This window comes from Lissotriton vulgaris, chromosome 7 (genome assembly GCF_964263255.1).
Source record: "Lissotriton vulgaris chromosome 7, aLisVul1.2, whole genome shotgun sequence".
In the NCBI taxonomy this organism is placed as follows: Eukaryota; Metazoa; Chordata; class Amphibia; order Caudata; family Salamandridae; genus Lissotriton; species Lissotriton vulgaris.
Window position 1 is genome coordinate 629,269,447 of NC_141695.1, and position 14,359 is coordinate 629,283,805.

At 45.7% G+C, this 14,359-nt stretch overlaps 1 protein-coding gene across 1 annotated transcript in view; it reads left to right on the plus strand.

Annotated features, from left to right (window-relative positions):
* Positions 1 to 355: 355 nt before the first annotated feature.
* Positions 356 to 14,359, plus strand: part of NAT9 (N-acetyltransferase 9) — a 170,673-nt gene continuing 156,669 nt past the window's right edge. The window contains exon 1 of the mRNA XM_086930807.1: positions 356 to 999. Within this exon, the coding sequence (XP_086786933.1) occupies positions 923 to 999 (77 nt within the window). The 5' untranslated portion in view covers positions 356 to 922. The remainder of the gene's footprint in view (positions 1,000 to 14,359) is intronic.

Below are 14,359 nucleotides of genomic sequence, written 5' to 3' on the forward strand. Positions count from 1 at the left end.
TAGAGCGAGAGCCTGTCATGTAACGAAGATGGCCATCTTGACCGTGAACGGCTTTTGATACATTTAGTACTTTATGCATTGAATTCAGATTTAAAAAAATCAAATGTGTTGTTATCTCACAGATAAAGACAAAAATATTTTAAATATATAGAATAGCTAACGAACTCTTTGCACAGTACATGATATATTTATATTTGCGAGTTCATATAAAAGCGGGTTATGCGCTTTGATATATATGTAACTTCTTTCAAAGTAAAGTGGCAAAATAGAAACGCGGTCTTATCACGCGATCTTTATGTTTGCCAAAGTAACCAGCAGCCGTTGTGCTTTAAAGGTATAGACTGCTAGCTCACTATGGTACGCATGTCGAAGTTCGTGCTCGCATATATAGGCAGTGGTCTCTCGCATTACCGAGCTGTATTCTATTCGTTTCTCGTAATCTCAGGTGGACTCTTCTATCAATTAACATTCTCTAGAACTTGCTGTTGTTCCTTTAGCAGTCCGCCAAGTCCTTGACAGCGGCTTACACACGTATCTGGAATCCTGCAATGTGTACTGTCCATGGAGGATTCTTGATTCTACTGAATATTGGTAACTTTCTTTAAGAGTCGGCACAAGGAGTCTCTGGCATTCAAAGGCAATCTCTTATGGTTTCTATGGCTCCACAAAATCTTGGGTAGTCTGCCACTCGCTGAAATATTCTACCGGATACCTGGAGTGCTTAGGAGTCTTAAATCGCACTAGGCTCTGTCTTGCAACACATGTAGTCTACAATAGTATCTGGCAGCATTGGTCTCCGTAATGTCAGTTGGCTTGCTGGCAGATTTAAGTCGTATCAGGACGCCCCTGTCTGGTAGAAGCCGGGAGCCACCAGTAATCTCTGGATACTCTTTGTAAAAAAAAGCCTACAATTGAAGAAGCCATGAGGATTAACCAGGATACACTGCTGCAGGGACATTTAGCCACATTAGTGCCATACAGTCCGGAGCACGTACCCAGGTAAGCATGAAAGGTTTAGTCCCACATGGTTTAGGGTAGAGGTGGGTGGCTAGTGCAAGTCATAAGGTTGACACTATTGGCTGATTATTGTTCATGGGGTAGAGCAATGATTTTGGTAATATTATTTTTGTTTTTGCCAGTGTTCTCTAAGATGAAGGTCATAGAATGTAAGTGAGGTGGAAGGCTTGTTTGCAGTGGGACTGATTGTTTTAATTTGGCTATAATATATGGAACTCTCTAGTTCCTGAATCAATCAATCAATCAATCAGTGACACTTGTAAAGCGCGCTACATACCCGTAGGGTCTCAAGGCGCTAGGGGGGGGGGGGTGCCGCTACTGCTCGATCTAATTTCTAGTTTCTTTATAATAGGCAATTTGTTACTCACCCAGTCGCCTATTTTAAACAAGCAGTGGCATTGCCAATAGGTCTCGCCTTTTTGACCTTTATAAGTGTTTAGCCATGCAGCACATTATCCTGGGTGCTACAACATCTACTGGTGGCGTCACAGTGCTGTGCAGTGCAACCACCTCTTGCTGCCAACTCTCCACTGACTGGGGGTGAATGTTTTGCCATTGTGCAACATTCCGTCCATCAATTGTTGTTTTTGCATTTGTCACCCGAGTGGGATGGGTATGCTCAGACAGACGTGAGTCCCGTGCTCTCCGTGCCACTGGAGTCAAGCTATCCTGGCTGATGAAGGCTGATAGCCAGAAACCAGTCCTAGGATGCTTGATTCTGGTCCAGGGAAGACATGACTTGGCAGTTCGGGCTGGACTGTTCCCATGAGGCACAGGGGTGCCGCTCGTAGCTGGTGACTGCTTCGTGCTTGAGAGGAGTTTCCCTGAAGGTGGGAGAAAGCGGTGTGTGGCGATTTGGACCCCCTAGACTGAAAGGGGCACCGTGGACTGCGAGGGCGGGACTGCGAGTCCCAGCAGGAGTAGCGCTCAGGTCACCAGCGCACCTGCGACTCTTCCCACCCTCCTCCCTCCTCCTGCTGCTTAAAGACGGCTCGCGGCCCCCGCTCTGCGGGTGCCGCTCGTAGCTGGTGACTGCTTCGTGCTTGAGAGGAGTTTCCCTGAAGGTGGGAGAAAGCGGTGTGTGGCGATTTGGACCCCCTGGACTGAAAGGGGCACCGTGGACTGCGAGGGCGGGACTGCGAGTCCCAGCAGGAGTAGCGCTCAGGTCACCAGCGCACCTGCGACTCTTCCCGCCCTCCCCCTTCCTCCCTATTTAGCCCCGCCCATTCACGCGCACGCGGGACGAAGCTCGGGGCAAAGACCGGGCCAAGAGCGGGCCCGTTTGTGCCCGTTCGTGACCGGGAGTGACCGGACCGGGCTACCCCTCTAACCTGTGGTAGTCCCCTCTCTCTATCGGGGGCCATGGCTGGAAGAGATACCAGGATCAAATCATCGCTAACTGGAACTCTCTCTACCGCAGGAGGTATGGAAAAATTTCTAATAAGGGCCAATAATATCATAGATAAGGAGATCGTCATACTGGAAAAACGCCTATCAACCGAACTTATCTCCCTTAAACGATCATCCATAGGACCTCTTGCTAATGCCAAAACACCTAACAGAAATAGTGAACAATCAGCTATCTTGGAGGTAACACCCCCGCCTAGAGAAGATCCTGACACCTTGGCTACTATAATTGACACTGTCGCGGACATTAATTATGCCCCCGAAAGCAATAATGTCTCTCTTTCGTCCCACCTTGAAGAGAGTATTATTCAAACTAAGAGTCAAGGGGAGAGCGAAGGCGCAATTAAGAAACGGAAAAGAGTGTATAATAAAAAAGAAACTAAAATGGGAAGGTCTGTAAAATTAGCCAAAGTGCGGGGCGAACCACCCCAGATTACCAACCCCCATGATGTTACCCCCCCGGGTAGAGAGGTGTCCATGGAGTGGGCAGTGGCCTTACTTAAATCAATTATATCACCACTAGAGGCAAAATTGGATAGGTTAAATTCAAGAATATCCAACATAGAGAAAACCACTGCCTCTATCCTAGCAACTCTCAGTAATCCCCAACGCCAAAACACCCCACCCATTGTCCCAACTCCCCTGGTTCCCCTACCTCCAAATTCGAATCCACCTACCATTCCTTCATTATCTAACAGTCTACCGACCTCTTCCATGCCCAACCATACAATCACTGAACATGTGGCGAGTCATCAATCCAGTCAATCTAACCCCCCAGTTCACATGGATGAGGTAAATCAGGGATCCCCGGTTAAGGAACAAAATACTCCTAGACCTAGACGGCCTGATCTTCCACCAGAAGCTAACCGGTTCACAGTTATCTTAGCTGGAGTACCACCATTAGAAAAAGGGGAGACAGAAACTTTCAGTTCCCTGAAAAGCAAGATAATCAAATGGCTTAACTGGAATAGACCCCTCCCGACCCATTTACATAACAAAATCATCATGGTCAGGAGGGTCCCCTGGATAGGTAAGACCCCTAAAAACATCAATGGAGACTGCATAACCGTTAGCTTTAGAGATCCCCGTACGGTATCCCATATATGTGCAGGCTTCAATAGATCTTTCGATTCCACCATCCAGACCCTTCCAGTCTCCTACTTCTTCCCACCAACCAATAACTACCATCAATTGAGAAGGGGGGACTGGACTGTTGTGGAACGTAGGGGCAGGCAGCGACCTTATGATACCAGACCACCTAGACAACCTCAATACGTACCCCAATTCCATCCCTTTATGGATTATAATCGCTTTGGTTGCTTAGAAGGTCTGGAGGGAGTTGACTGACTACCCCCTGTTTCCTCTTCCCCGGAGCTGACTCTTGCCCCAGTTAACAGTGAAGCTCCATCTACTGTCAAACCACCGACCCAGTGCATGGAAACCGCTCCCAACCCGACTCCTACTCCACCCATTGTCCTGAAGGTAGCTCGTCCTGTACCTCATGTGATGGTTACTACTGATGTGGGCTATGTAACTTTTTCCACCATAGCTACCCCCACTGATATGGTACAGGCTCCCACCGATGTGGGCCATGCAACTTCCTCCATTACAGCTATTCCCACTGATTTGGTACAGGTTCCCACCGATGTGGGCCTTACAACTTCTTCCATCACAGCTATCCCTATTGATACGGTACAGGCCCCTAGGCTAACAGGTTATTCCATGGCGAGTTGGAATATTGCAGGGTGGCGGCAAAAAGTTGCAGCCCTGGGCTGGAGGGAGCACATCAGGGACTTTGACATTTTGTGTTTGCAAGAAACATGGTCAGTGGAAGATATTCACTTTGATGGTTTTGTTTCTTACAATTGTAATGCTGTAGAGTCTGTTATGGGGAGGGCTAAAGGTGGATTACTGATTTTATTATCTGTACACCTCCCTATACGTGTAAGGAAAAGTCATTTTGTGGGGTCCCATTCACAGATATTGGAAATTATGGTTAGCAGGGATAGAAATATTCTATTGGTCAACCACTATAATAACACCTTTGACCCTTCCAGCACCACTGTTGTGGATGAACTTGAAACTGTTATAGACTCAATACTCTGTAAATCGGCCATATCCTATGATATTATTTGGGGGGGAGACTTTAACATCAGAACTTGCCCTCTCTCCTATACAACTGCATGTGGATATGATGGGGATAATGGGGAGTACTCATTACATTTTCTGCACTCCCCCTATGGTACTTCCCTTAACAACCTGATGCTAAAGTATGATGTGTCTATCCACCAACATGCCCCTGACAACGAGGGTAATTTGGCCCCTACTTTTACGGGGAGGAATACTGTTTCTATTATCGATTTTTTGCTCATCTCCAACCGGATTGTTCCGCATTGTACGGTCCCATATATCCTGGACCTTAGACTGAGTGACCACAATGCACTAACTATGTCCATCTTCTGTGAGATTACTAGGAAGGTATTTTCCGGTAGGGTTGTTGATGACATTATTCCAAGCAGGCCAAATGGGATACGCATTAAGTGGTGCGGGGAAAAATCCGAGAATTTACACCGTAGTGTTGTGAAAGCCGGCTTAGAAGTGATACTTTGCTGTCTTGAAACCGATGCCCCACCTGATTATACCGTAAATAATTTTGAGAAATTGGGTACCATAATTAAGCAAACCCTTACCACCAAGAAGGCCCCAATTAACCGGGAAACACCGGGTTGGTTCAATCAGGCGTGCACTAAGGCGTTAAAAGCCCTTAAGCTTGCCCTTTCCATTAATCCTAGAGATAGGGAAGCAGTTAAACTCCTGAGGGTCAATTATAAAAACGAATTGAAACTCAGGAAACAAGAGCTAAGAGAACTAGCCTGGGAAGACCTGAATAAAGCTGCAGCCCTCAGGGACAGCACGCTGTTCTGGAGTACCATCAACAGCCCATTCCTCCAAAAGGAAGAATTTCCAGTCCTTACAGCCCAAGTAAGCGAAGACAGCTGGGTTTCACACTTCACAGGGATTTTTGATCCAACTGGAGAGTTTAACGATAACTTCTGTAACAATCCTATTACCCCAGTTGAAATCCTGAGAATTACGATCCATGAGGTGGATATGGCAATAAAGAATAGTAAAGGGGGAAAGGCACCTGGCCCAGATGGGGTGCCAATTGATCTTTATAAATATGATCTGGCACTCTGGAGTCCATTATTAACCATAGCATTTAATGCTGCCGTGGATAACAAGACTCCCTCAAGCTGGGGTGAATCCATTATAATTCCAATCTACAAGAAGGGGGATAGAGGAGAGGCTAAGAACTACCGCCCTATCTCCCTTCTGGATTCCTCATTAAAAATCTTGAGTAGGGTCTTGTTAACACGATTGGAAGACTGGGCCACAGATAACCATATCCTCGCCCCATCGCAATATGGCTTTAGAAAGGGCCTTGGTACTATTGAACAATGTATTAATCTGAACCTTCTAATTGGTAAATACACCAAGGCCAAACCGGGATCACTATACCTGTGTTTTGCGGATCTTTCTAGCGCCTTCGACTTGGTTGACCATGCTTTGTTATGGTCAACTTTATTGGGCATGGGGGCCCCCCCTGATATTATACACTTTTTAGCCAGACTTTACTCCAACCTATCGGCCCAAATCCGTTATGGACCAGCGGGGGAGTGCACACGAAAGATCAAAGTAAGATCTGGCATCCGACAGGGATGTGTTTTGGCCCCGTTGCTTTTCTCGTTCTTTATTAATTCAGTTGAGCAAGATCTAAAGCAAATCCAAGCCGATGCCCCCCAAGTAGGAGGTCTTCCCATACCGGTATTACTTTATGCCGACGACACTGTTTTACTTTCCAGGACCCCTTTAGGCCTTCAAAAACTGATGAATGGGTTTTATGATATTATTCAGAGGAAGAAACTTAAAATCAATAACTCCAAAACCTTTGTTATGGTGTGTGGTAAAAAGTTGAAACTTCTTAAACCCTTTTGTTTTAAGGAAAACCATATTGAGACTGTTGCCAATTTTTGTTATCTGGGCGTTACTTTTAATAACAGAGGTTCCTGGGCTCCAGAGCAGACAAATGTTAAAGCTAGAATGGGGAAAGCATCCCTAGGCGTCTTCCGCTTTGCTTCTAAAGTGGGAAGCCGCCGTATTGTAGATATGCTGAATATTTACAAGCACAGATGTACATCGGTAGCATTGTACGGTTCTGGGGTTTGGGGACATTGCAATGTAAGGGCCCTGCAAATTATGGAAAACATTTTTCTCAAACGGTTGCTCTGCCTTCCATCTTCGGCATCCAACGTGTTAACACACATGGAGCTAGATCTGGACTACTTATCTGATCTAACCGGACTAAGGCCACTGTTGGTCTGGAAATCCATTTTTACCAAGACGGAAACTGCCTTTACCAAAGACATTATTAAGGACTGCCTACTACTGGAAAAAGTTTCAAATATTCCTTGGTTAAAATATGTGATTTCAAGTGTTAAGGATCTGTTTGGTATGGATGTATGTAATGACCCTATTTGCATGAATTCTCTGACTAAATAGGAAGTTAAAAATGAATTTTTGAGGGTTAAATCTGATCTGCGGAAAAATGCAACTAAAGACTATTCTACCCATGTTTTCCATTATTCCTTGAAAGAAGACAGACCTGGTATACCCATGTACCTTAATGTTATCCATAGACAGTCCCATCAATTTGTACTTTCAAGACTGAGACTAGGCATAGCGCATAACCTGGTTGCCTTCCCCATAATGAAATGTCACTCGGTTACCCCTTGTCCGTGTGACGGCTTAACCAAACAAAGCACACCGCACTTTCTCCTACTCTGTCCTTTGTACAAAGCCCAGCGCATTTGCTACCTTAAACCCATGTTTTTGAAATACTCCACGTATACTACAAGAAACGAAATGAGGCTATTATTCTCACTTGCGAGCCCAGATCTATGTTTCTTTACTGCTACGTTTATTTTGAAATCTATCACAGCAAGACTAAGTATGGTTTTTCCATAAATTTATGTACACTCATTCCTACATTTTATGCCAAAAGTTTTTTCGTTCAACACTTTGATATGTTCCCCCTTGGTGTTGTATTTCTAAATGTATTCTTGAATGTGCAATGTTTTAACTGTATACTTTTATGATGTTTTTTTAAACAATCGAATAAAGTTTATAAACTGAAACTGACTGATTTACATATAGCCATGTCTGAACTGGGGTGGTGTGGTGAGCAAAATAACTATGGATTAAACCCAGATCTGTAACTGGGGGTGAATGTTTGCCATTGTGCAACATTCCGTCCATCAATTGTTGTTTTTGCAACTCTCCAAGTGCTAGCAGGAAGCATAAGAAAAGCCCTCGTGCACAGGCTCTTAGACCCAAGCTAGGCCATTGGCTCAGTTCTGGCTTAGCTCTCACTGTTAATTTTGTTGGCTTTCCCTCTTTAGTTAAAAGGTTCACTCAGACCAATAATGTTCAGACCTATGTCTGCCCCTTTAGACGCACATACATGCTAACATTTCAAGTGGAAAGTGGGAAATTTTGTAAAAGTATTAAAGGGAATGCATCCCTCTCTGATGTACATTGATTCAGAGTCAATTTCAGGTGGGGGACAGATTAAATAAAGCCATTTTAGCTTAAACATCGTGTGTTTCCTGCTTGAATTGGGTCTGTTGACATGTATGCACATGCATGAACCCACCCCAGCTCTGCATCAGGTTCCAAACCTGTTGGCCAAACCTTCCTGTTTATAGTTGCGTGTTTCTTTAAAAAAAGCGCTCAAGGTGCCCAGGTGCTTCCTGAAAGTCAACAACATTGTAAACCCGTTTCCTTGGAGCACTACATAATACAATACGCCTGCACACCCGCCGCTCAGAACAAAACATGACAACGGCTGAAGAGAAAAAAGACGTCTCCAAGTTGAAGATTTACCATAAGCAGCGAGGTAGGTGAACAAAACAACAACTCACACCGTAGGGGCCTTGCAATCTTTTGTTGGTGATTAAGAGCAGCAATGCTGGTGGAGATCAACATAAGCACGAGAAATTAGTTCACTGCCTCGGACCCCCATCTCAGCCCCTCCTCGCACTTCCACTCCTGCTCTCTAACTGAAGCTTCCAATGCATAGAAAACACCTTCCTATTCTTGCTCACTTTTCAGAACACTGCAGGACTGCAATGAAAAATAGTGAAGACCCGTGGCAGTGCACATTTGTATAAACAGAGAACAAAAGGGAGGAAAGGGTTAAGGGTGGTGTGCTGAGAGGGTGACTCAATTAGGGAAATGTAGTTTAAAGCCCAAAAAAAAGCTGATCTTAGAGACTGGATGCGGCATAACATCTACAGCTACCGACCTTGGAACTGGGAAACAGGGTTTGAGCTTCGGCATAGGCTCTCCATGTGCATACAAAAAAAAAAACACACGAGCTGTGAGGAGAGGGCGGAAAGAAAAAGCAGTGCACTGAAACAAAACATATGGCCATCAGGGAAAGAATCAGTGTAGCAGAGGCAATTGCCAGGACGGGAACAAATCCGCCACAAGGCAGGACAAATGTACACTATTACCAACGAAAGCAATGGAATTTGTAAAGGCAGACCACAGAACCAATGAAAAAGCGGTGGGCTTTTAAAGCCCGCAGTGGGACTGCTGCATGCCTCCACAGCAACGCATGCGTGCTGACTCTAGGCTCAACCTAAAAAATGACTCAGCTGCTCAACTTTAGTAACTTATTAATACACCCAGATAACTCACCCTCACCCCACGGAGTGGCTCCCACGTCCAGACTTTGCAGACTATATGCAGTAGTGCCTACGCAAGAGTTTTGACAAAGACGTGCCTGCCAGACTTTGCACCGAATGGCCACATCCTTCTATGTATGGCAGGTTCGCCAAGACGTCTGAGGTGGACCATAATATGAACACTTGTCTCCAAAAGTTATCCAGAGGCACGAAGAAACATATCGACAGGGCCTGGTGGTCCTGTCAAGAGCATCTCCTGGACATTTCCAGCCCTGTAGAAAAATTTCTTGAGATGGCTGTTGATGCTGAGGACTCAGAGAATCCGGATACTCTCACTGGTTGGGATTAAAGTGCCATCTGCCAACTTGGCAACGCCAACTGTGTGCTCTCTACTGATGAGATGAGAATCAACCCAAAATTGACAGAACGAGCTTCGGCTGGGGCAAGCACCAATGGCAATGGATTGTTGTTTGGTGCCCCTTTCATTAGGGACCTATGAAAGTTCATAAAAACCTTTACAGCCCTTGAAAACCCCCAGCCTTCAATTAAAAGGTATTTTAGATTGGCCTTTTTGCCAGGGCCTGGCGTTATAGGGACCACTTACCTGGCTGTGCCTTTACTAAGGTTCCCAATTCTCCTTTAACGACGGACACCAATCTGCTTGGCAAGATTCCAGCAGAAATTCCTTCTTCCCGGCACTCTCCCATTTCCAAAGAGGTAGGCAAGGCAAAGGTGGCTTCCGTTTCACTAACTGCGGGGGGTCCCAGTAGTCCCTTATAGGTGAGCTTGGTACCTCAGTTGGAGGTGGTGGTGGGGAGGGGGTCAGTCATCTCCTTTCCAGTTGGTCTAGGATAACTCAAGATGCTTGGCTCCTTCAGATGGTTCAATGATATCACATTGAGTTTTATGGCTCCACCTCCCAGTAGTTTCATCCCAGACAAGTGTCTTTTTCCCTTCCAAAGCAAACTGTAATAAATGAGTAAATACTGAACCTCTTGTTCACATCTCTAGGCCTTCTGCAGCACCATACTTCTGGTTCCCAAGCGGAGAGGGGGCTTCAGATAGACCCTCAACCTGAAAGAGCTCAGCAGTTGGGTCCTCTACTGTCACTTCAAGGTGGAGGGCATCCACCTTCTCAGGTACTCAGAGAAAACGACTGGATGGTCCATCTGGACCTGAAGGACGCCTATCTTTTGGTACCGATATTTCCTCCTCCTCAATGTTTCCTCCAGTTCCACTTGCAGAATTAATCAATCAATCAGGATTTATAAAGCACAGCAAATCACCTGTGAGGGACTCAAGACGCTGGAGTTGCTAGTTGCTTCTCGGTGCTCTGTTCATTCGAACAGACAGGTCTTGAGTCCTTGCCTGAATTCATGGAGAGATGCAGCGTTCTTAAGGTGCAGGGGAAGGACGTTCCAGTATTTGACCGCTAGGTGCGAGAAGGAGCGTCCTCTGCTGTGTGCTAGGCAGGTCTAGGGGGTGTCTTCAAGGAAAAGGAAGGCAGATCGCAAGTGTCTGGTCGGTTGGTATGGGTCATTTGATTGTTGATGTATGCTGGTCCTTCGTTGTGCAGGGCTTTGTTTGCGTGGGTCAGCATCTTGAACTGGAATCTCTTCTGGATCGGGAGCCAGTGTAGCTTCTTGAGATGCGGGGTGATGCAATTCTGTCTGGGGAGGTCGAGGATGATTCTTGCCGCTGAGTTTTGTATTGTCTGTAGCCTCTTCAGGAGGCGTGCAGTGATTTCTACGTAGAGAGTTTCCCCTGCATATACCGAGTGATGGTGCTTCCGGTGTTGATTGGGAGCCACCTCAAAATCTTACGGAGCATGCATAAGATGTAAAAACAGGCAGACGAAACTGCGTTTACCTTTTTCTGCGTAGATAACTTGCTGTCCAAGATGAGGTTGCGGGCATGGTCTGTCGGGGCAAGGGAAGGGCCAGCATGCCATCAAGTGTTCCATGGTGATGTTTTGTTACCAAAGAGAAAGATTTCTGTCTTGTCCGTGTTGAACTTGAGATAGCTGCCCTTCATCCAGTCAGCGACGTTCATCATACATCTGTGGAAGTTGGCTCTGGTGGTAGAGGGTTCTTCAGACAGCGAAAGGATGAACTGGGTGTCGTGGGCAAAGGAGATGATGTAGAGTCCAAGCGATCTGAGGGAGTTGGCCAGGGAGATCATGTATGTGCTGAAGTTGGTGAGGCTGAGGGACGATGTAAGACATTGCAGATCGTTCCAAGGTGAACGGTCGGAGACTCATTCTCTGGGTTGTTCCGGTGAGATATGAGGCGATCTATTTGAGGGCGTTTCCCTGAATTCCAATTTGGTGGAGTCTGTTGATCACTTGTATGCACACAACACACAACTTTATTTGAAAATCTCCACCTTGGAACACTTCATTTCACTCAACTCCATCTTGGTGAACACCCAAAACTGGCTCACTGAAAACTACCTCATGCTCAACACCTCCAAACCTGAATTCCTTCTCATTGCTCCCCCTAACCATACCCCCAAGATTGACCTTTGGATACATCATCTTTCAGCCTTCAACTGCTCCCCCCACATTATCGAGTCTAGGAATCACCCTTGACAGGCACCTGAGCATGCAGAAACATATTAGCAATACAACAAGGGTGCTAAACACCAGATGAGGCTATTAAGGAATCTCAAACCATTCCTCCCACAGGAAGACTTCCAATGGGCGGTTCAAGCTTTAGTATTGCCAAGGCTAGACTATGGTAGTTCCATGCTTTGCGGTCTCCCCAAACAAAGCTTGGTTCCATTTTCGACTTCCATTAATGCTGCAGCCAGATTGATTACTGGTTCAAAAAGAAATGATCACATATCACCAGCCTTAAAATCCCTAAACTGGCTACCTTATGAAGCTAGAATACAACTAAAGATCGCTTGCTTTGCTTTTCACAGCACTGCACTTCAAACCCTCACCTAGCTGGCTCTCAAATTAGAATGATCAGGGGGTGCCCGTCTGTCATGAAGTGCAAACTCATTGCCGCTGAAACCTCAAATCTTCCACAAAAAGAGGTCGACTTGCAGAGCATTCTCGGGCATGGCCCCAAAGATCTGGAATTCACTTCCTCCGGAAGTCCACCAAATACCATCCATCCCTTCCTTCAAAAAAGAAGTGAAAAAAAATCCTAATGCTGAAGTTCCTGCCCTAAAGTCCTGGTTCAACTACTTCAATATTGCTCTCTTCTTGATGCATTGACTGTCCATTACACAGTTATACTCCCGGGATTAACAGTGTGAACAGGCCAATGCACAACTTTGTATGTTATTTATGGAATGTTTCTCTCCCATTACCTGTTCTTTTACATTTGTGCAATCCTGTGATTAATAGTGTTGGCAGGCTGTGATCTCACTGGTACCGTTTACATTGCCTACTCCTCTCTATTATTGCATCCGTCCGGTCTTGTTTTTTAAATGCTCTGAATCCTGTTGTTGTCATGCTCTCATCTTGAATTTATTTGTAACGATTATGCTTGTCCCACTTTAGTATCCTGCCTACGTCAAATGTGAAATGCAAAAAAAACAATTGATAGACAGAATGCAGAACAATGTCATACATTCACCCCAGTACAAAGGTCTGGGCCTAAATCCATAGTTTTTTTGCTCACTACGCCATTCCAGTTTGGACCCAGCCATATGCAAATCAGTGTTGACCCTGCACCCAATGGGAGCAATCCAGTCCGAAACAAGGATCCTTGGACTGGTTTCGGGCTTTCAGCCCTCATCAGCCAGGATAGCTTGACTCCAGTGGCATGGAGAGCACGTGACTAACATCTGAGCATACCCGTCCCACTCGTGGTGGCAAATGCACAAAGAACAGTGGATGGACAGAAAGCAGAACAATGTCATACATTCACCCCAGTACAGAGATCTGGGCCTAAATCCAGTCTTGACCCTGCGCCCAATGGAACAGTCCAGCCCGGCATGGTGAGAAAAAGAATGATGGATTTAACCCAGATCTTCTGACTGGTGATGAATGTATGATTCATTCAGCATTCCGTTCATCATTTGTTTGCGTAGCACTTTTCACCCTAAGTGGGATGGGTATGCTCAGACGTGGGTCCCTTTTTCACTGTGCCACTGGATTCAAGCTAGCCTGGCTGATGAAGGGTAATACCCAGAAACCGGTCCCAGGATGCTTGTTTCCTGTCCAGTGAGGACCTGGCTTGGCAGTTCGGTCTGGACTATTCCCATGAGGCACAGGGTCAAGACTGATTTGAATACGGCTGGGTCCAAACTGGGGTGGCATGGTGAGCAAATGAACGATGGATTTAACCCAGCTCTCTTGACTCGTAGTGAATGTATGATTCTTTCTGCATTCCGTCCATCATTTGTTTGCGTAGTACGTCAAATGTGAAGCGTTCTGATACCCTCCTGGTTCTTGTTGGCGCTATACAAAACTTTATAAATTAAATATATTAATAAAAAATAAATAAATGGCTCGAGTAATCTTCTCTTCGGCTTCCCATGCGCTCCCTGGTGTTTTACCAAGTTAATGAAGCCAATGATTGAGTAGAGCTTGGGGGTCCGCCTCATAATTTACCTGGACAATCTGGTACTGTTAGCTCAAGACAGGGAATTAATTCTGACCTATCTACCTTGGACAGTGTCTCTTCAACAACGGGGCTTTTATTGAACAAGAAGACGTCTATGTTGACTCCTTCTCAGTCAGTGGAATTTCTGGGCCTCCAAATCGATTCTGTGACTGCACAGTTATTGTTACCGGCCCAGAAGATCTGAGACATCAAGCATAAGCTGCAGAAGCTCCTTGCAAAAGATTGTGTATTGCTCAGACAGATTGTCAGAGTGGTGGGGCTCTTAGCATCTTCCATTCAAGCCATTTTTCTAGACCTACTCCACTGTCAAGCTCTTCATCGCTCCAAGACCAGGCATTTGAGCAAAGGTCCATGTTGTTCAAACAATATTCTCTTGGCATGAAATATCTTGGAGGTAACATCAAATGGAGGCCTGGAACGACAGGGCCATCTTTGTCTCCCTGTCAGAAGTGATAATCTAATCGGATGTGAGCAGGTGGGACTAGGAAGCAAGATGCGGCTTGATCTCCAATGGCGGATTTTGGTCCAAGGAAGAGCTGGGGCTTCACAACAACTGTCTGGAATTGTTCGTAGGGTGCTTTGCCATCAAGACATTGTTCCCCC